This window comes from Zonotrichia leucophrys, chromosome 2, assembly GCF_028769735.1.
Source record: "Zonotrichia leucophrys gambelii isolate GWCS_2022_RI chromosome 2, RI_Zleu_2.0, whole genome shotgun sequence".
NCBI lineage: Eukaryota > Metazoa > Chordata > Aves > Passeriformes > Passerellidae > Zonotrichia > Zonotrichia leucophrys.
This window is the reverse complement of record NC_088171.1, coordinates 57820577-57843816: the sequence shown is the minus strand read 5'-3', so window position 1 is coordinate 57843816 and position 23240 is coordinate 57820577. Positions and strand designations below refer to the sequence as shown.

General features: G+C 40.9%; 1 protein-coding gene across 8 annotated transcripts in view; it reads left to right on the top strand.

The window, feature by feature from the left end:
• TNS3 (tensin 3) overlaps positions 1-23240 on the top strand; it is a 200000-nt gene that overhangs the window by 117709 nt on the left and 59051 nt on the right. For all 8 annotated transcript variants that reach the window (XM_064705080.1, XM_064705079.1, XM_064705077.1 and 5 more), the window contains one exon: positions 14721-15980. In XM_064705080.1, coding sequence (XP_064561150.1) covers positions 14721-15980 — 1260 coding nt within the window. The remainder of the gene's footprint in view (positions 1-14720; positions 15981-23240) is intronic.

The following is a 23240-nucleotide window of genomic DNA, read 5'->3' as shown; positions in this document are numbered from 1 at the left end:
TGCCTTAGTACAAATCAGGATTTCATTCTTTCCTAAGACCAGGAGGAGCAATTAAATTCCCACTCTGTGTCCTCACCAAAGTATGCATAAACTCAACTACCTTATGCGTCATATATATGTGAGTGTTTCCTCTAGTAAACAAAGGAAATGTGAATAGATGGCATTATCAGTCATGATACCATTTGTACATGATGTAAGAAGTTATAGAACCATTGCATGTTCATGAATGAACTTAAATTAAGATACCAAATTAATAATTAATAACCAAGTTATGAATGTCAAATGACAAATCTCTGGGAAGACTTACAGAACAAGAGACAGGTTTTTTTAGGCCACCACGAAGCAATAGCAATCCTTTTTCTGGTGAATCCTGAAGTAATCATATTGTTCTGATTGAGAGAAATTTCTGCCCTTTTGCTGGTCTTTTAACATTATGTACCTTTCCTTTTTTGGCTAGACCTCTTTCCAGTGACTCTCTTGGTCCTGCTTGGTGGTTTCAGCTGGCCACTGCAACGCTTATTTTACAGGATAATGATTTTGTGATGTTCACACTTTTCTCCCCATTGGCAAGCATGTTCTGTTGATTATAAAGCTTGTTCAAAATGTGTTCTTTTGTTACGAAGGCGCTTTGGTCAGGAAGGCTTGATTCTATGACAGGTGTTTTTGTTTAAGGAAGGCACTTTCAGCAAATTTATCATGCTGAGATTTATTTGGACTATCCTGTAACTGTCTGTGACAGTGTCTGGGACGCTGGTTAATTAAACAATATGTGTAAAGTTTCCACCATTGAATACTTACGGAAGAACTGAGGACTTTTCCTGGAAAGGTTTCTGCAGGAAACCATCTTCTACGAATAGTGATATGTAGAAAAGTTTTTTATTTCCTTGCATGTGTTTCCAAGATGGTGTTAGTACATGAACAACCACCTCAAATATGTGCTGGTGGATTTTTTCCTTGACTTTGGAAAAGACCAGGATAAAAGACTCACCCTCCTGAGTCCCATAGTTTTAGATTTTAATATCTGGATTTTGAAGAGGTGCCTGTTATATTCAATAGTCTGTACAGAGTAAAGCTTAATACTCTGTAAGTGTTTTTTTAGCACTATAGACCACAGACACTTCTGATAGTAAATTGTGGTTAAATAAATTCCTCCAGACCAGGAGATTATATTTTTTTAAGTGACAGAAGAATTTAAGCTGTACACATAATATTAATAGCCTTTAGTGTAGTTTGCTCTAGTGCTTTGCTTGTTTTTTAATAGTAAGGGAAGCATTACTAGAGATAGTACAATTTGTTATTATGTATTGATCCCAGAAAGTGATCAGATGTTATCCAAATTGATCCCTGGACACCTCTATCCCTGTTCCAGAAGTTTCACTTAAGTGTTAAATATTTATCTGTGATTCCTTTTGTTTAAGGCTTAAGTTCTTTTCAAAGATTTTCCTGGACATCAGAAAGCTTTGGATCAGACTGCTAAGCAAGAGGAAAGTGAGAGATGGGGTAGACTGCAGGTCTACCTTCATATTTATCATACCTACTCTAGATTCTGCATTCAAACATGCGTAGAATCCAAATGCTGAAGAAAAGCACTAGTTTAAACTCCTTCCAGACTGAATAGATGGAGGCAACTTTCAGTAATCAGAGGAACACTTTTTTATTTCTTACTGTTGACATGCTCTCTCCAACTGTGGAAGTAAAAGTTGCATTACTACATCTCTTTTTCATTGTTTATGTTTTCTCTGTTCTTGGAGCTCCAAGTAGAAGGGTCTGTACAGCTTCTGAGATGGCCCAGAGCAGTGAACTCTCTCTCAAGTGGTATGGCTAGATACTGTTTTTCTCTATCTTATTTAAACCTTGAAGCATGTTGCCTAAACTGTTATCCTTTTAAGGAACTTGCTAAACTTCTAAAGTTCATCTAAAGTTTTCTGTGTCAGGATATTCCCTGTGCTTCTTTCAGTAAATACACATAAACTATTCCTTGTATGAAGAACTTTTGTTCTTAAGTCATTTACATACAGTATAAGTTTTCCACCAAATATATAATTAGTTATGTTAGTATATGCTTATGCTGAATGTGTGTAGACATCTTCAAATTTTTTTTATAAGAAATAAATACTATAATTATTATCATATAATGTCACTGTTGAGTCAGAGATGACACGTAATCGGATCAGAAGGCAAAAAAGCTTCATTTATTTCATCCTCTCTTCTTTTATAGCTCAGTTTGCTACAGATGGACCTGATTGGTCATTTAATCAATACATTTCACATGATTGTCTAATTAACAAGACATGCATTTGTAAACAATCTTATAAGAAAAACAGCAAAACAGATTATTATAAAAACACCATCTGCAGTTTGTTTTTAATATTTGGCAATCATTGTTTATCACCAGCTCCCTAAAGCTTCCCAGGCTGATTCTGGGAAAACTTATCTAGCTTTCTCTTTCTGACCAGGCTGTCAGATCCACAATATAAGGTTACCCCATATTGCTTGTACTTTTGCTCTAATCCTTGTAAATAAATGACAAGTCCCAGTGCAAAATCCTTTAAGTTCAATTAGTGAGTTAGAAAATTAAAGAGCTCTGCTAAACATATGTGTACCTGAACTTCCTTTTTTGATATATGTACTTGATTAGAAACACCTGAAGATCAATTTATTGTGCCATGGAGTGGTGGAGTAATTTTATTACAAATGGAAATACTGTGGAACTACATGTTCCATACATAAAGAAAGGAATAAATCCATAAAGTTGACCTTTTGGACAGCCACTTTAAGCCTTTCAGTGTGGTTCTGTACAGTTTTCCGCAACCATGTAGAGCCATCAGTGTTTTTCTGCTCCTTTATATTTGATGACCATAACTAATTTTTGCTGAAAGCCTAGCAGTGTAGTAAGAAAAGTGCCATGACTCATGGTGTGTGTGCTGTTTCAGCCGTTTGAAAGAAAAATGATGGATTCTGAACATCAGCATTTGGAGTGTGCACTTGCAAATTATTGAAGTGTTCCTGAAGATGGGCTTTGTTTTTGATAGGAACAAAGGGAGATAGTTTCATGTAGTTTAGTGATTTTGAAATAAACTTTACTTACTGTTTTGTTCTTGTGACAGTGTTTCTGTACTGTGATGTTATGTTACATTGTTCTATCTAAACACAAGGTACTTCAAGTTGAGTCTTTGCTTAAAATAGCTGAAAAAATTTTGCAGAAGTAGAATGAAAATGACACAATAGCTTCTGTATATTGGGTGACAGTTGTAAATATATCAGTCTATTCTTTGTACTTCGGATCGTGGAACAAGTATTATTTTCTGTTGATCCATGGTGGGCAAAAGTGGGATGATAAATTACAGTAGTATTCTAAGGATGAGCCTCTGCTGGCTGACTCTGCCCATGTTCCATACTGGCTGAACAGCAGCTAGCTTCTGGTCTAGAAACTTGTACTTCGTGAAGCAGTTTTTTCTTGCTTCAGTGTAATTGTAAAAACATTAAAGTACAAATGTGATACTTTTGACTGGCAAAATTCATCTTAACCTTTGCACAGATAAATGTTCTGTTGGGTCTTGGATGTCCTCTTTTCTGCTTCTCAAAATATTCAAGGTTTAAGGACTTCATGTGAACTTGTGTGTTCTGTTTGTTAGCATTTTGCTAACAACAATCCCATCAGTTGTTTTCTTTACAGTGTTTGTTCACATTTTGGTTTTGTGATAACACGCCTTGTTTCTTCAGCCTCCTTTATTTTTCTGTTATACTCAGGGACTTGAGAAACTTAGCAAACCAAATCATTTCCTGAATACCTAAGTACTGCTCTTTCATGATGAAATTTCGGGTCTCTACTGGGCGTTTGCTTAATTACCCAAATCATCACAGGCGATTGCTATGAGGGTTAGGAGGAGGATGACTCCGGTGTTTCAGGTTTCTTTGTTTAGATATGAGCCGTAGTAAAGTCCTCGGCCAATGTGTAGGTAGATGGAGATGAAGAAGAAAGAAGCTCCATTTGCATGGAGGTTACAGATGAGTCAGCTGAATTGTACATCCCGGCATATGTGAGCGACAGAGGAGAAGGCCATATTGGCTTCTGCTGTGTAGTGCATAGCTAGCAGGAGGCCTGTGATGATTTGGGTAATTAAGCAAACGCCCAGAAGAGACCCGAAGTTTCATCATGAGAAAGAAGTTGGAAAACTTCTTTTATTTAAAATGAGTTGGAAAACTCATTTTATTTAAAATGAAATGCATGTATGAATATCAGATTTGCTTGGGTTAGGTTAAGGAAAAAAGTGATAGATGACTTCATACCTTCTTCCTTCCTTTCTAGTTAAATTCTGTTACCATCCAATAATACTTTTCTAAAAGCTCTTTAAAAACATAATAAAGGATTGCCAGATTAATGTTTATGAATCAGAAATTGATCTCGCAGTCTTGAACCAATTTATGTAATCAGGACCTATTTACCTACTTTTTATGTCACAGTTTGAGAGTTGCAGTAAATGCAATTCTGGGTCTCCAAATTGCAGAAAGCACTACAACTGGCCAATGCCAGGTTCTAAGATGACACAGATTCACAATCCATATATTTTTCCCCAAATTTTTTATCAGTTCATTGTGATTGGTTCATTTGCATGACCCTTCTCTGCCACTCTGCACCAGTCCAGGTATCATCTATACTTGCAACACTTCGCATAAAATTTTTGAAGAGGTGTATCTTGTAGCCTTGCTTACAAAACTTAAATCTATATCTGAAGTGGATCAGATTGGTGACCCAGTAATCCAGTTGACCTCAGATGTGGGAATGTACACACAGCCAGAAGTACCTAGTACTGCAAAAGGTGATGCATCCCAGGAAGCCTGGTACTGATAACAGAGGAAACAAAATTGGTTGAGTGGTATGGTTAGAGAACATCTTTCTAAACACATCCATGGATAGGTTTAAGTAGTGGTTGTACCAAAGTATGCTTGTGATGGAGCAGCAGCAAGAGCACCATACTGTTCTATATCTTGAACAATAAAATTTGAGCAGCATGGTGACCTGTCTGAATAAATCTGTTTCAGGTAAACTTATCCATAGAGTAAGTTAATTTATAGAGTGATGCTATTATGTTGTCTGTGTTTATTCTGGTAATCTAGCTAGGTGCAGGTGTCAGTGTTGAGCCTCAGCCTGCATTCAAGCATGCTTAATGTTAATGGTCCAAAATCACTGGCACGTACATGCAGTTTAAGCTTATGAAGGAACAAAAGCATTGTAGCAGCGAGCCCCTGAACAGGGAATAATTAGCATTGACTCCATCATTGCAGAAGGCTGACCAATTGCGTTATTAAACCATACCATACCATACCATACCATACCATACCATACCATACCATACCATACCATACCATACCATACCATACCATTCTGTAGGAGACAGGGGTCATGCATGGTAGGGATGGATGGAGACGAGATCTCTTTGAAGCCAAGTCACGTAACTTATAGTTTATTACAAAGGGCGTGGGTGCAGGGCCCTGTTGCGAGCTGCCAGCTGCAGCTCGGAGCAGGGCTGAGAGAAGAGAGGCTTAAAGTGTAAGAGAGTCAACTGCAAAAGTTTAAGAGCGGAGAGCATGTAGAAAGGAGGGGGTGAAGAAGTGCAGAGGGAAGACAAAGAGACAAAGAAAGAAAAGGGCGCGAAGAGGAGCGCGAAAGCGGGCAAAGAGATAAGGGAGATGAGAGATAAGAGAGCGCAGAGAGCAAGCGAAAAGAGAGCAAAAAGAGCGAAAAGAGAGCGAAGCTCCCGTTACAACACAATAAATCATCTTCAGTGTTGAATATGCAGATTCTCATTAACCAATCTACTACAGCATGCATATCTTACAATGTTTCCACACAACCTATAAGAATCACTACATTATCATACTAAGTTTACGTGTTAAACCCTAAATCTTATTCTTTGGGCCCCATCTGCCAAGCTGCAAGGCCTGCTCTGACTCTTAGGCCTGCCTGCTTGCAGAGGGAATTGTTTCCTCCAGGGGGGATTACATTCAACTGGTCACATCATTGTTTTTCAGCAACTAAGGTATCTCAAAGGTTGCTTTCATTTCAATCTCACTTATAGTTTCTATATTCTCAAAATCTTTTGCCAGGCAGTCATATTTAAAAGGCTTTCCTTTCATCCTCCCCAACATCATTCCACCCATTACCCTTGCAGACAGTCTGATACAGACAGATCCAATTGGTCAGTCAATCCAAACACCATGACCAGTGTCCAATTAAGAAAGCACCCTTTGGTAAACAAATCTCTGTAACACATTCACATGTGCACAACAACAGGTGCAGTGAGTGAAGATAAGAATTGTTTCTCATTCTTTTCTCTGAGCTTTCTTACAGCTTCTCAGGAAAATCCTGGGAGATTGTGTCTCTCTCTCTCTGTTCAGAGGATATGTGATTACCACACAGAAGAGGCCTGTAATTGAAGCAAGGAAAACAGTTGGGATTTTTTCCTCACAGAAAACCAAAATGCAGTGAGATTAAAACTAAATTTGCATCTTAAGTGAGACTCATCAGTTTGCATTAGGAGTTTTTGATATATTTCTCTGTTTCTTTTCATATCTTTGAGGCAAATGTGGGAGGTTTCAAATTTAACAGCAATTCTGCATCATTGCAAAGGATCATCCCAGTTCTCTGGTTTTGGAAAAGTACTGCCAGCACACCATGTGTTGTGTGCTTTGTGTCTTTTATCAGAGTTCTGGCTTGTTTCATGTGCAACCATTTACTGATTTGCAAGAACAGCAACACTTGAACCAAAAAGTGTGTACTTTATGAATTAGGTTTGAAGTTAATTTTTAACTCCTACATAAACAATGAACAGGTAGATGTATTTTGGGGATACAAGAACCACTTTTATCTTTTGTTCAACTGACAAGTCATTAAAGTGCTGACAGTCCCTGAAATAGACAATGAACATTGTCCAGGACACAGCTGTCTGGTGGTGATGCAATTTGTATGTTTGGAATTACGTTTAGAGTAGAAGTTTGTGGACTGCTCTGTAGTGAGATATAGTTGTTAGTAAAGGAGGAACTAATAGCTTCACTTCCCCTCGTTTGAAGTGATTCATTCCAAAGATGCAGAAAGTAAAGCCATCTGGGAGCTTGACAGCAGCAGCTGTTAGATAAAAGTAAGTGTTGCTGCTTCAGGACTGCCAGAAAGCCTTTCTTGCCTGAGAATTCCGGCAATACACAAATTTTTGAAGATGTGGATGAGTGTCTAGCCTGATTGTCAGTGCAGGAGAAGAACTTTTCCTAGCAGCTGTTTATTTTGGGAAGAATTATGTCAGTGATCTAGAAACTGAAATTCACTCAGCTTTGTTTGGATATTGAAACAGAATGTGAAAAGAACTGCTGTAAGAACTGCTATTCCCATCTCTGTAAGAGAATAGCTTGTAGACGGAATTACCTTTGTAGCCAAGTTTTTTCCACTCCTCCTATGCTGCAGTAGTTCAGATTTCGTTGAACATGGTTGTGTCCTCTTGCTTCTCTCTTGTGTTTACATTTTCATTTGCTTTTTCTGGCTGATAGGAGTCTCATGATTCTTTAGCAAGACTGCTTATCTCCAGGAGCAGAAACAGTGGCTGCAGCTCAAACAGTGGGAGTAGAGACATTTCTCGCCTTTTTAAGCTTGGGGATTTGCCCTAACATGGATTTTCCTATGTGCAGAGTTTTGCTTAGAGAATATTAGTTGATGTAAATATGCCAGTGATTGATTGTTGCAGAAAATTCCTGGTCATGCCTAGTAAAGAGGTAAGTGACTTTGTTGTGGTTCAAGAGCTGGAAATACAAACCACATGTATTTCTCTATGGATTTTGTAGGAGTTATACAGGGAGAGATTGTAAGGAATGAAGGCCTGTCTTTGTGAGAGAGAGAGAAATGAAAAGACAAGCACACATAAAATAATTTAACTTCAAAAGAATGCAGCTCAGGACTCGTCCAGGTTTGCCTGAAGGTAAAAATATTTATTTATGAGATTGATAAAAGATAATACAGATCCTCTATATTGTTTCTTGCTGCAACATGAACAAGGGTACAGGTTGAAAAAATCTGTGTATTTGCAATCATCTTTTTGTTCAGGTGGACTGGATCAGAAACAGCTCTTGCTGAATTTTTAGTGTATGAGTTTACCTAGCTGGCTTTTATTTGTTATGTTTTCCCAAGTGATGAATGGACAGCGGATAGCTGTGAGGACAAGCCAAAAGGCTTAGAGACTGAAATATTTTTAATTCACAAGCCTGCCTTTGGATATTTGGATTTCAAGAAAAGTGCCAGGAAAACACAGGCTTAGAAGGATGTTACTAAATTTGGTATGTGTTAGTATTTCAGGTCATAATTTTTAAGTATGATACTCTAGTGTATCAGGTAGAGGAGTGTAAATGCACACATAACCTTTGCTCTAAGATTTTCAGGTAGGAGAATCAGTGTGTGTGTAATTCAGATTCAGCATGGGAATGTTGTTGGTCTTCAGCCTGGGCAGTTCACAGAGTTGGAACAGCTCCTGGGAAGAGTGGTCAGTTTGAAAGAAAGTGGGCCCCTTTGCTTTAGTTAATTAAATTCCAGCATTACTTAGGTCACTTCTGTTGCAATCTTGTTTTTTGACAGCTATGTTGCTGTGTATTTTAAAGTGTTGCTTCCTTGGAAAAAATGGTAGCAGGGATTGAGTCATGCATGGAGATCAGATATTGAATTTATAAGGCCTCTGCAGTGTTAATAATTTCTTAGCAAGACGTAAAGAATGAAATTTTGCACTGCTATTATGTTTTCTCATTTTCTTTTGTCAAAACTGTTCCCTGCCTATATGCATAGCTTTACTTTTTCAATTACGTTGGTTATCACCTTTTTTGGCAAACACATGGATGAAGACCAGGGTAAAGTGAAATCCAAAAGTCTTAGTGCAGAGGTATTCTGAAATTACATTTAAGAAAAAGGTAGAATATGAAATAAAGATCTTATATAATAGAAGAACAACTAGAAACCCTTGTATTTTGTAAGTTTGTAGTATTTGAATAGTTAATTTGTCCTAGTTTTATGAATAAACAAACAATATATGTATATAGCTTTTATATATTCATGGTTGTATATATTTAAAGTTTTTGTATATATAGTTTATGGTTTAATAAGACCAAGTTCAAGGTGCTGCATCTGGGTTGGGACATCCCCCAGTATCAATACAAATAAGGTGATGAACAGATCAAGAACAGCCTGCTGAGAAGGACTTGGGAGTGCTGGTTGTTGAGAGGCTGGACACAACTCAGCAACATGCTCCTGCAGCCCAGAAAAGCCACGTGTCCTGGGCTGTATCAAAAGCAGTGTTGGCAGCAGTGTGAGGTAGTTGATTCACCCCCTCCACTCTGGTGAGAACCACATGCAGTGCTGCATACACTATAGAGTCCCCACCACAGGAAGCAAGACCAAGCAGAGGCCACCAAGTTGCTTGGAAGGATGGATGGTTTTCCTTATCTCCTGTGAGGAAAGGCTGAGAGAACTGGGTTTGTTCAGTCTGGAAATGAGAAAGGAAAAAAGGGGTGACCTAACTGCAGCCTTCCAGTACCTGAAGGGAGCCCACAAGAAAAATGGAGGGAGATTATTTACAAGAGCATGTAGAGACAGGACAGTCTTTAAAATGAAAGAGGAGAGAATTAAATGAGATATAAAGAATAAATAGAGGGTGGAGAGACACTGGAACAGGCAGCACAGAAAAGTTGTGGATGCCCCATCCCTGGAAGTGCTCAAGGCCAGGTTGGATGGGGCTTTGAGCAACCTGGTCTAGTGAAAGGTGTCCCTGCCCATGGCAGAGGGGCTTGAATTAGATGATGTTTAGTCATCCCTTGCAACCCAAACTATTTTTTATCTTCTATGATGATAGTTAAATTTAAAAACTCCAAATTAATCTAGGAATGTCTTCCTTCAGCTGGGCAAATTAGAAAATAATTTTGATATGTGCAATACGCATTTTATTTTCACAATTAAAACCTGCAAATTTAAATATTCAGACTCCTCAGGAACAGCTGTATTTTTGTTTAGCTATGAGTTTCATATTTTCTTATCTGTTTATAATGCACAGTGGTATTTTTTTGGTTCCTAAAAAGGCAGCTATCTATTAGAGAAAATTGTCTAGTTGCAAATAAATTATTTTGACCCACAATCACATTGTTATCTTGTAAGGTCTAATAATATTGTGTTAATACTTAAATTTAGAGCCAAAAATCAGCAGGTCCCAAACTCTTATGTTTCGCATTTCATTTGTAGACACATAATATGGCTCCTTAAGTTCTAGCATAAATATCAAAAGTCATGTCTGTCAGGCTCACCACTGTACTTATGATCAATGAGACTTCTGTTTGGGAAGCCAAGAAATAATGGCTTCCCAATAATAATAAATGCTTTAGGGATTGTGAGAAACAACTGCTCACTTTAAAATTTTAAAGGTTTATTAAACCTCAACAACACAACAAAGGACAGAATAAGGAAAAAGGGACAGCACTGGGAGCGTGGCTGACTGCCAGGGGCTCATCTACAAAATGGCTGCTCTGCCTTTTATACCCGTAGTGTTGCATCAGGCAACCCTGGCCCCTCCCAAAGTCTGCCAGTCAACTGTTCTTTGCTGTCCATTGGTGGAAACCTTCTTGCAACTACCTTGGAGGTGAGGTGTTCCCCATTCCCAACTGCCCCGTGCAAGGGACATATGTGCACGGTCTCCCTCCACATGTCCCTTACAACCCTGACAACCAAGGCTGTCCAGTGGCAGTAATACAGTGATGGGGAAAGGGGACTATAGGGAGAATAGAAGGTGTCCAAACAACAAACTACAATAACATAACCATACATCAACAAAACTTCTCTTAACATGCACACAATATTCATCCTTTAATTGTGAGTGCCAATCGTCATATTACCCATCTATAACAGGATTTTTGAAACTTGGTAGTGAACCAGACTTTCATCTGTGATGTTCTTTTTCCTAAAATGGTGTTGCAGCATCAATGTGGGGTGACCCAGCCCTGGACTAGCTCGGGCTTTGTGCTGCTGACAGAGTTTGCAAAATTTACTTGAAAGCAGTTTCTGATTGTGAAATTCAGGTTTTTGAGTTGTTATTTTTGTGAGCCCAGAAAAATTTACCTGAAACAACCTCTGAGGAAGTGAAGCCTCTGCCTCAAGCAAAAGCCACCAGGGAAAAGAGAACCTGGCTTGGGTGCTCCAGCTTTGTAAAGAAACCCTGGCAACCTCTGGTGATGCTTCCAGACACAGAACTGGGTCTTAAGGAGACAATTACAATCCTGAGCACAGATAGATATGGTATACAATAAAATTTTGGTTACCCAGGAGAGAAAGCTTTTAAGTAAGTTTATTTCTTAAAGTTATTTATTTATTAAAGTTGTTATTATTTACTATTATTTATTTATTAAAGTTGTTTATTTTTAAAAGCTTTTAAACTTCCTTGAAAGCTATCTGAGAATTGTAAAGTATTTTAAGGCTAAGTCTAAATTAAGGATACTAACAGATAAATGCAGTACTTAATTTCTGTTTGTGGGTTTTGCTTTTTTTGTTTGTTTGGGGCTTTTTTTTTTGTTTGGGTTTTTTTTTTTTTTTCCAAAGTGAAATTTTAAGTAAGCTGTACTTGGGTCTCTTCTTCAGAGTAGAAGCTGTACAATTTACAGCTGGAAGACCCCCAAATATTTGGGGTTGCCTAGCATTCCTAGCAAGATGCAGAATAAACTTGATAATTTTGTACTAGTGGAAGAAGTACTCAACAGGTTTATCTCTGAATCTTACAGAGTGCACTTGTGCAAGACCCTTGGGTCAATAGTCCACTGTCAGTGTGTTTGTCTTTTTGTCTGTACTTCTGCCACCGTGCTTGTACGGTAATGTATGATGGTACTGGAAAGGCTAAGAGAGGGAGATACACAAAAGTTTTCCGTTGCTTCCATGACTGCACTTGAGAATTTGACAGTTTTTTGTACTTACCATTTCTGCAAGGAGAACCAAATCTGCATGCTGGAATGTTTGATCTTGTGTGAGGTATTGTATTTGGTCTGGCTGAGCTGGAGTTTATTGTCCTCTGGGAGCCCTCCCAGTGCTGTGCTTTGCATTGGTAGCTGGAAAACTGTTGATAATATACCAGTGTTTTGTCTGCTGCTGAGCAGCACTGGCACACCATCTCTTTAACAATTCTCTCATACCATCCTCCCATCAAGTGGGCTGGGAGTGGGCAATACCCTGGAAGGGGACCCAACTAGGTAAAAACAGCTGACCCAAGTTAACCAAAGGGAAATTCCATCACCATATGATGTCAGCTCAGATATAAAAGCTATGGCAAGGAAGAGGAATGGGGGCATTTGTTATTTTACAATGTCTGCCTTTCGGAGCAACCGCTCTGTGTGGAAGTCCTGCTTTCTGGGAAGTGGCTGAACATTACTTTCTGCTGGAAGGTAGAGATCACTTTTCCCCCCTTTGCTTATGCACGCAAACTTTCGGGTTTTTCTTGCTTTAATAAACTGCCTTATCTCAACATTTTCCACCTTATTTTTCTTTTTCGTTGCCTGGGAAGTTGATAAAGTGGCTTGGTGGGCACCTGGCATGAGAGCCAAGGTCAACCCACTACAGTATTTAGTCTGACTAGCATTTTTAAGGCATAGAGCCTAGTTTTGAGTAACAGAACAGTCAGACAAGAAGACTTTATAATTTGAACTATTACATTACTGTGTACTGGTTCTGTATTTACTTCACTGCATTCCAGTTCAGACCTGTTTTCAAGTATGTGTTTTGTCAGGATATACAACTATTCCAAACAAAGCAGGGTTTTTTATTGTTTTCTAGTTTTTTAATTTAAAACCAAGCATACAGTAAAAAAACCCCACCAAAAAGTTACTCCTAGTTCTGTTTCTTTTTGTTTGTTTGTTTGTTTTGTTTGTTTGTTTGGTTGTTTTTTTAATTCTGCAATTTATTGTGGTAACTGTATCAAAATACTTCACATGAAACACCAAATGTGCTTCATTTAGAAAGTTGTGGAAGCTTATGAGAAATCACAGCATGAAAAAGCCTGAGAAACTGTCAGTTGGCTGTATTTTTGATAATCTTTCAAAAATATTGGTTTTAAGTATTGTATACAGACATTCAGCCTCATGCATAGCAGCCCTTTTCAACAAGGAATTTACACATCAAACTTGATCCACAGATAAATTTTACAGCAAGGGGAGTTGTTTTCCTTTTTGCTCAGTTTGATAACTTTTTCTGAAAAGGAGTATTTTGGTGTTTTGCACGTGCTGTTTTTAAGATCAACATCAGACAAATAATAGTTCCTAGTCCCTCGAAAGTAAAAGATTGTCCTTTACTTTAGCTGAAATCTATTAAAACTATTGTATAACCTTTAGTATGTAAGTATTTTAACTGATGGAACCTTGTCAGTGGTTTGTCCCCAAAACTTTTTCCAACCAGACCGCTTTTCTTGCCATTTTAAATTCAAATGAATTAATTATCATTGTGAGTACAATTTCTGCATAATGCTTTTTCTAAATGGGTATTGCCTAGAAAAGTTTCCTAGTTTGGCAGTTCATGATCATGATGCCATTTTACACATACTTGGAAAATGTATGGTAGAGTTGATGTTGTAATGCATTGGACTCTCCATGGGGCTTTTGATTCTGGAACTACAACAGATGTAGTTGAGGTAACCTTTGAGAAAAGTCTGCTTGTTCCTAAATTGTAATGGTTTAATTTTCTTAATCTCAAACCATTCTCAGAGTATGAGTACGAAAAGTTTTTCAGAAATATCTACTTAATATAAATATTCTAGTAAATGAATGTTAAGTAATTTTTAAGTGGAACTACTCACTTTACTTTCTCGGCTTTACAGACACTAGACATATTTATTTCTAAAACTTTCCTTGAGAAATAGAACTGTACTTGTTTTCACCACTGGATAAAAATTCAGTAGCCATATTTTAACCTCATGTTGGTCTAACCTGTATGATGTGTTAGGTGTTATGTGTAAGATGGGAGTAAGGCAAATATAGTTACTTCTGTGGAGGCTGCCACTTAAGTTCATTAGTCCTTCTTTGAAACAAAAACATGACATGCGTACCAGATCCTCCATATATGTAGAAATGTCGTACTAGTTAACATTTACTTGTGCCTTCTTTTGTGAAGAGGCTTTATGTATATTCCAAGGACTGCAGCTCTGATTAAAAGCTTGTGTTTTCCTTGCATCACCCAGAAAATGAGAAAATTATTCTTTGTAGTATAGTCAGGCCATCAAGTAAAAATGGACTAAGTAATAATTACATTATATATATATATATATATGTATATATTAAAAACAAGTATTGCTGGTAGGTTTCTACCATTCTTGCACTGAATGGAATGCATAGTAGATACTCTCAAATTTCTAGTACTGTAACGGGGGATTCTTTAAATTAGTATGAAGAGTTTGTGGTGCCATAAACATGCACTCAAAACAGAATAAAAAGAGAGGATTTTATTTGATCTTGAGCTACAAATGCAATATTGTATTTCCATCAAGAAAAGTCATATGAAATTAAAGGAGATAATGTCATTGGTCATTGGTATTTGCTGTAGTTACAGAGTTGATTTAGTTTTGCAGAAACAATACTGTTAGTGTTAACAATACTTGTGGCATGACACTAGTCAAAGCCCTTATATGATGCCTTGTCCTTATCTCTCCTTTTCCTTTTTACTTGTACCTCCACAGTATTGCATACCCAAGGACCCATTGATGGCAGTCTGTATGCAAAAGTGAGAAAGAAGAGCTCTTCAGACGGCAACATCCCTGGTGTTGCTCAGGGTGTTCATGTTACAGGCAGTCCTGATCACAGTGATCATACCCTGTCTGTCAGTAGTGATTCTGGACGCTCCACAGCTTCCATCAGAACAGACAAGACTGAGGAATGCCTTGTCCCAGGAGTTAAATGGGGTCTGAGCCCACAAGAGAAGGCAGAACTGGACCTGCTACTTAGTGGCTTTGGTCTAGAGGATTCTGTCAGCACTGCCAAGGATATGACTGATGCTCAAAGCAAGTACAGTGCTACTCACCACATTGTGCCAGCTCACATTCACATGAATGAAGTCACCAAAATGAAGGACAGGGAGACTGATATTCTGGATGATGAAATGCCTAATCATGACCTTCACAGTGTGGACAGCATTGGGACGTTGTCTTCCTCAGAAGGGCAGCATTCTACCCACCTAGGGAACTTCAGTTGCCACAAGAGCAGTCAAAACTCACTTTTTTCAGATGGCTTTGGAAGTAATGCTGGGGAAGAGCATCACAATGCTTTTGCTGCAGACCTGGGCATTGGTGTGGATTCTGTCTTTGAGAGGTCATTTGGAAGCACTGAGCCAAAGTCAACTGAGCAATTGCAACAGAATCCTTCTATCTCACCCTATCCACGAGCCTATCACCCAAGTAACTACTCTACTCAGACCTGGGTACGCCAGCAGCAGATGGTCACTGCTCACCAGTATGGTTTTGCCCCAGAGAATGAAATTAGGGTTGGCATTCATAACACTGTGGAGAAGTTGGGCAGTGTCCAGAGCCAGTCCCAAGTCCCAGATGCTCCAACATGTAGCTCTAGCAGCAGAGATGCTGTGCAGAGAGGGCTAGGAAGCATGCTGGGTGCTGCAGAAGCTGAAGAACATGAAAGTGCTGACAATTTTAAGTCAAGGTCAATGCCTCAGAGGAACACAAATGGCCTGGATGTAGGACAAAATGCTGGGGACCTGCCAGCTTCTCCAACTTTGGATATTGATCAGTCAATTGAGCAATTGAACAGGTTGATCTTGGAGTTAGACCCTACATTTGAACCTATCCCAACCCACATTGACTCTCTCACCAGTGACAGAAATGAAGTAAATGACTTCAGCAGCCTTGATGCACACATGGAAGAGCTTAACAGTAGTTCTGGCTTCCATGACAAATTTGATGTCAGAAGCAGGAATGCCTCCGGATATGGTAAGCTGTAATACTTTCTGAAAATCATTCTTTTTCTAGAACCTGTGTGTTCATTAGATGGTACAGCGGGACCCTCAGGTCATTGCTTACAACTTTGATGATGATTATCAAGGCATTATTTCTGATGTCCTCTTTACATAATCATCCAAGATATGGAATCAAATGGTTCCATATGACTTTTGCAGCTACTTGTCTTTTTGCTTGAAAAAGATACTGTTCAGGAAGTTCTTACCTGTTATAGATCATCTCTTGGGATTATTTTGCTGTTGTGAATTTAAGCTAAAAGGGAGCAGAATTTGTACATTGAGCCATTTGTAGAAGACATTTGTGGTGTAGGTTTTTCATTATTACAATTTCCATTTAAGTTAGGAGAAAAAGTTCCCACCACTTTATCTTCAAATACAATGTAATGATGCTGGCATTAAGTTCCTTTGCAATGTTTTCACAAATAATATAATATCTGCCAGTAAAGTATTTTAAGACATGCTCTTTTGGAAAGTTTTCTGTTTAAAAATGTACAAGTCACAGTACTTGTTTGTTATCTCTGACTCTGAAATTATTACAGCTTGTGGAATTAAATACACAACACTTGCTGACTGTGTTGTCTAAGTAATGCTACTAGAACTAGCAGCTTTGTAAAAGGATGAGTAGTCTGCCTCTGGCTAAGTCCACTAAACCTTTTATTAATGGTCAATCTAAAATTTGTGACAAATAAGCTCTTGCCTGTCCTACTGTCATGTTTGAAAATTTTATGTGGTCTAATTTCTCTGGCAAAACACATTCCCTTGCCTCCCTTTCTCCCCTTCCATATTCCTCTTCCTCTTCTTGTCTCCAGTCATGGTGCAATGAAAGGCTTGCTCAAATCTAGTCCTTAGGATTTGATTGAGTGTTAGGCAGCATGACAGAAGATCTGACCAGAGCCTCACCAGACACAAATGAGTTGCTCCAGCTCAAGCCCTGTGGGATATGCTAAACCATGAATGGGCTTAACTAGCGTGTGGTGTCTGTTCAGAGGCAGACCTATGTGATGAAGGATGGTGATTCTTGTAGGGAAGGTGAAATCACAGTTCTATGCTTAGGAAGGTAACCAGGGACTGAAGAAGTCCAAAAATCCATGACTAATAAATGTGAGATGCTTCGCTGCTTATTTTTGACACACAATATGCATTTTGTGGCATTAGTTTGTAATTCTCTTGAATCTTCCCAAATTATTAGCTGATGGACAAATTGAGATTTTTCTAGCAGGAGAGAACTCTTCTCCTTATATACAGTAAATCTAGTAAGGGGGATAAAGAGATCATTTAGAATAAGTCACCTTTCACAGTTCAGAGTTTGGATATATGAAGCTTAAAAGAGATACCTGAAATTTTCTCAGAGATTCTGGTCATCTCGAAGTAGAAGTCACTGTAATTTTCCTTCCATTTTTAATGTCAGGTAAATAAAGACTAGTGAAAATAATTGTATTTGGGGAATGATCTAGAAGAGGATTTGTTTTAAAGAATTAAATTATGGAATTTCTGTATTTAAGGGAATCAAATATAAATGTATAGACCATATTAAAAATTCTGGATATTTGAGGGAAGGTATCAGGGCACAGTAGAAGATGGAAGACTTTAGTAGTCAGGAACATAAGAATAGCCTTTAATTAAACAAAATTAGAAAAATAATTTGTATAGCTTTAGAACAATAACAATTTTTTAAGTTTGTCTTTATGTCAAGTGCTAAAATGTTCCATTTCTGACTTCTGCCAGTAACAATAAATTTATACTAGCAAGAGCTTGATTTTAAAAGTACTCAGGGTTCTAGAGGTAAAACAACACAAATATGTGGCATGCTGCCACCTCTGCTTGAGACTAGGAGGTCACCAGCACATACTGATTTTCTAAGTGCTTGTAGAATTTATATATTTACATATCTGGACTTGCTCCACTGAAATATACAGAATCATACATTTATTCATGCATCGTGTACACAAACCAGCATGGGGAAAAAGCTATTTACCTGAATGAATACTAAGAAGGAGGAACACTGGAATATTTTTCTCTATATACACCACTGTTCTGAATCACTGGATTGAGAATTGGCTGAATCAGGTCTCAGAGGGTTGTTGTCAGTGGCACAGTCTACAGATGCCTGTAGTTCAGGGGTCTAAATCTAGTCTTCTTTAACTTATTAATCAGTTGGATGAAGGGGTAGAGTGCCTCCTCAGCAAGATTGCTGATGCATAAAGCTGGGAGGAGAAGCCATACTCCAGAATGTGTTGAATGTGGTTTATCTTACTTTGGAGTAGACTTGTAGAATTTTATAGAATTAGGTTAAGTAGGGGAACATCCAAGGCACTTAATTTGCTCTTTAAACTAGTGCAGCACAGGAGCCGTAATTGATGGCACAAAGAAATGCTGGCTGCCATGGGGATGAAGAAGTAGCAATTAATAATGAATAATGAAAACAACAGTTGCTCACAATAGAGTCAGGTTTTAGAGGGAGCTCTATACTTTGTGACTTAAACAGTCCTTGACCTAACAAGTATATTAATAGAACAAATTGGTCTGTGATAAAGAGAGTTGGCATATCCGGACTGAATGGTCTGAGTGAGGTTGATTGAATGAATGAGACATTCTGCATGAATCTCTTCAATGGGAGGAGCGCCCAGTGCTGGAGGTGCATGAGATCAATGTGATGCATGGTGTGTGTGTGTCTAACTTGAGGGTTGCGTTACAGGAGGATGGTGGAAATATCTGGTTTCCTGCATGAGTGGTTTCCTGCACAAAATACGTACCTTAAAATTGCGTGCATGTTTCCAATGCCCTGCAAAGCTGGAAGAATGTGCCTAAGAATGAAATGTGTGTCAGCTGGGATGTACATTGTGGTGCATTCTTGCTTCTGTTTGCTTATATGATTCTGCACTGACTGACAGATAGGCAACTACCTCTCCTTTCATGCTTCTTCCTAGATGTTTTTATACTATCCTTAGCATAGGTCAACCTGGCACAAACTACTGACTGCCCCCATGCGGCAGAGTTCTGGGCTCTGTCTGAAATTATTTCTTGCATTAAGTGCTTAGCATTTTTGGATCATTAAATTTCTTTTTGCTAGGACGTATCTTTATGAACCATGCAGAACAATGGTTGATGATCTCCTCTCTCCTTCAGTGTCATGTGTGTTGCTTATCAGAGTGTTGCCTTCTGATACAAGGCAGGCGGCCTGGTTTCAGGAAACAGCACGGCGACCCCCTTCCCCAGGGTTGCTCGGGCCTAAGAAACACGCTAACACCAACATGGTGGACGGTCAAAGGCCTTTATTCTCTCTTCTCGTGGGGTTTTATAGTCTAAGGGGCTTCTACGTCAGGTGAGGGTCTGTCTTTACCATCTGTGGTTAGTAGGGATGGAAAGTTACTGGGCAAGTGGAAAGTTACTGGCATCTGGTTCAGGGGGCTGCATTCCTATGTTAATTTTCTTATCTAAGGGGACAGGGGCCCTGTCTTCCTGTAACATCACGAGATCTTCCGAATGCCAGGCCCTATCTGCTACATCTCCCCCCCCTTTTTCACAAATGAATGAGGTAGTCATATACTGAAATGAGGTGTAAGGTTGTAGTTTGATAAGGAAAAGGGGGTTTGGTACATCTGAGTAAGTTTTCGCCAGTCAAGTTTAGGACTTGTGGCTGGCAGTGTTCTCTGGTTGGATTCGCTGGCCGATGAACAGGATGTTGGCCCGTTCCAGGCGGGCCTGAACGAATGAGACCAGCTTGTTCAGCAGGCAAGGTCCAAAGGTAACCGCTAGAAGCAGCAATGCCAATGGACCTATTAGGGTAGAAATCAGAGTGGTTAGCCATGGTGATTGATTGAACCAGGACTCGAACCAGCCCTGCTGGGCTTCCCTGTCCTTCTGCCTCTGAGCCAGTCTGTTTCTGAGTTCTGCCATGGAGTTTCTTACGACTCCTGTGTGGTCTGCATAGAAGCAGCACTCCTCTCTCAAGGCGGCACACAGGCCCCCTTGCTGCATGAACAGGAGATCCAGACCTCGCCTGTTCTGCAAGACCACTTCCGAGAGAGAGGAGACTGACTTCTCTAGGAAGGAGATGGATTTCTCGATCCTTTGCAGGTCCTCATCGATGGTCATTTGCAGCTGGGACAGTCCTTGGTGCTGTGTTGCTAGGGCTGAGACACCCGTTGCCGTTCCTGCTGCTCCTAAACAGAGCAACATTGCGATAGTTACACCTGTTATTATTTCTCTTTTGTGGAGCCGGCTGGGTTCCTCAAAAAGGTGGTACACCTCTTCGTCTGAGTGGTACAGGACCCTAGGAACAATCAGAACTTGGACACAAAAGTCGTTAGAGTTATCAAATTTGGCAAGGAACACACAGGGACTCACTCCAGATCGCTGGCAAACCCACATCCCAGGTGCGGATGGGACTACCCACTTATTGTTTTTCTTGTTAGGCTTGACAACTTTGGTGCAGACGTTGCCTCTCTGCCTAGCTAGGGTTGCATTGCCAAAGCATCTGCCCTGGCCTGTGACTTGACTCGGGGTGATTCCTTTCCGAGGGGTTTCCCATCTGCACTGGTGAGGGGCATCGGCTGTGGAGTAACTGAAGGGAGTGTTTAAAGCGATTCCTTCGTAAAAGGGAGGTTTGACATCGTAGCAAAGCCAGCAGGATTCGGTTAGGTTAGGGTTGGATTCATTCAGGGATATAAAGGTAGCTTCTAACATACGAAGGATTTGGTCTGAGTCCGACTTGGCTGCGTGGTCTGTCTGAAAGACTTCCGCATGGCCGGCTGGGACTTTGCTGACTCCAGTGGGTAGGGTTTTAGGATAGGTTGCATTTTTCCCTTTCGGCACGCTTTTAATCACTTTGTTTGGTCCGACCGCTCGAGGCGCCGACAGTTGGAGCCTGATAATTCGCACATTTACTCTTTCTTTTGACCCTCGAAGGAAAACTGTCCACGTTCGGCCTATGGCCCAACTGGGGTGATGTGGCTGCAAGACCGTCATGTTATAGCTAGTGCATTTCTGAATTTTTGGGACTTTATGGTGATTGCGATAAAAGCTTCCCTGGAGGAAGACGGGTGTTTTGCAGCCGCTGGGCGCCCAGGCAAACTGTAAGAATTTGCCGGGCTCTTGTGGATCCCACCCAGGCCCCGACGGTCTGGCATCTGTAACAATGGTTTTGCAGCGCCAGTGCCCACAATATCCCCACCCTGGGTGATTGCAGTAGCTTTTTCCTGGGTTTGAAGCTGGGCACCAGTAGGATAGGTACATGTGTGTGGCGTGTGGGGAATTGGGGTCTATCTTTGGTTGTCCTGGAAACAGGTCGGTAACGTGGAGCACGAAGGATGGGGCGTTTGGTGTGGTGGTTTCCCTGAGCACCTTGTCACTACTAAGGTGTCCCATGACCCACCTGAAAGGCCGATGGGGGTAGTGATCTGGGCTGGCTTGTCCTCTGGCAACAAGCCCCAACAGCAAGATCACACAGAAACACCCTTGATGCTTGGGTCTCACCCGCGCGGGTCTCTCGGGTGCTGTCTGGCGGCTTGGTGGTCTGTCACTTTCCTCTGGGATGGGCATGTACGCGTCACGAGGACGTCCTATGAGCATGTCCTGTAAACAGAAACTCGCAATTCTCGTCAGTCTCATCCTGCTTGTTATGAAGGTCAGGCTTAATTGACTTAAGTGGACACCACCTGACTTTGCCGTCCTTTTTGACAGCTGCATACCCTCTCCCCATGAGCATCAGCCTCCAGCCCTGTTCCCATTCGCCCAGCTCGTTTCTAATTACCACCTGTGGGCCCTCCTCTAGCGTTCGGTTGGCCCAGTGTTTTTGGACAGGACTGTTTGTTTCATCTCCCCTAGGGAACTGATTCAGTGCTAGCAAAGCAGTTGCCAGCACGCGCGCTTGATCTCCCAGGGGAATGGCATTGGCAAAGCCCTCTGCTTTCGCCAATACTTCTAGTTTGGTTTTCGGGGTCTGGTTTGCTCTCTCTACTATGGCCTGCCCAGTACTGTTATATGGGATACCTTGCACTAATGTGATGCCCCATTTTGAGGCGAATTCCTGTACTGGTTTGGAGGTGAAATTGGACCCATTGTCCGTTTTGATCTGCTTGGGGATACCAAGCCAAGCCATGGCTGTCAGCCAGTGCTGAATTGTGGCCTTGGAGTTTGTTTTGGGGTGCTGTGTGGCTATGATCGTTCCGCTATAAGTGTCCACTGTCACTGCAAGCCACGCTCGGGGCTTCAGTAGTTCACACCAGGTGAAGTCCGATTGCCAGATCTCTGAAGGCTTGAGACCTCTCGGGTTGACCCCACAGGTCCATAGGGGTGACTTCTGGCAATGAGGACAGGTGGCTACCACATGTTTTGCGTCTGTGGTCGGGATCCCGCATCTCTTCGCCAGTGCTTTGGCTCCGATGTGGAGCGACTCGTGCAGCTGACGAGCTTCCTGCAACGTCCATACGCCTTTTGCTGCAGCGTCCGTTTTGTCGTTGCCGATCTGGAAGTAACCTTTGACTGGGTCGTGGCTGTTAACGTGAATGACTGACACGGTGCCCTGTCGTGAGGACAGTGCTTCTTCCAGCATTAGGGCTGCTGCTGATGTAGACACTCCTGGTCCTGCCATGGCTAGGCAGAGCCTTGCCACGAATATAGAGTCCGTTAAGGTGTTCCTCTTGAAAGAGTTTGCACGCCAAGATGACTGCTGTCGCCTCCAGCTGTTGCACTGACAGTGTGGGGTCACACGCTTTGACGCAATGCCATTGCTCTCCTGCCTGCCACACTGCTGCTGTGGTTGAAGTCGTGGAGGGAGCGTCTGTGAAGACCGTTGGTCCTGGCTGCGGTCGGTCCATGACCTTTGGCGGTATGTCCATGTCGACAATGGTCAGCAGCTTAGTCCAGGGTGGTTTGGAGGAGTAGGAGATTTCTCCTCCGAAGCCAGCGAGAGCAAGGGCTAGGTACTCCGATATTGTGGCTGACTCTGTAGTCGGTTGCTTGCGAAACGGAAGGTGGATGCTTGTCGGCTCAGTCCCTAGGTGTTTCAAAGCGAGTTTCCTGCCTTTCATGATGAGGTTAGCGATGCATTCGATTCCCGGGGAGAAAGCACGAGCAGGTCTTCCGAGAACCACCCATTGAATCGGTTGGGCCTTTTCAGAAGGTCCTTGGGCCAGTGCTCCCACTCCCCCCCTCGGTGTAAAGTGAACGTATAAGTCCAGTGGGCATGGCTGGGTTCCACCTGGCGAGTGTGCCCGTGGACATCTGGCTTTCG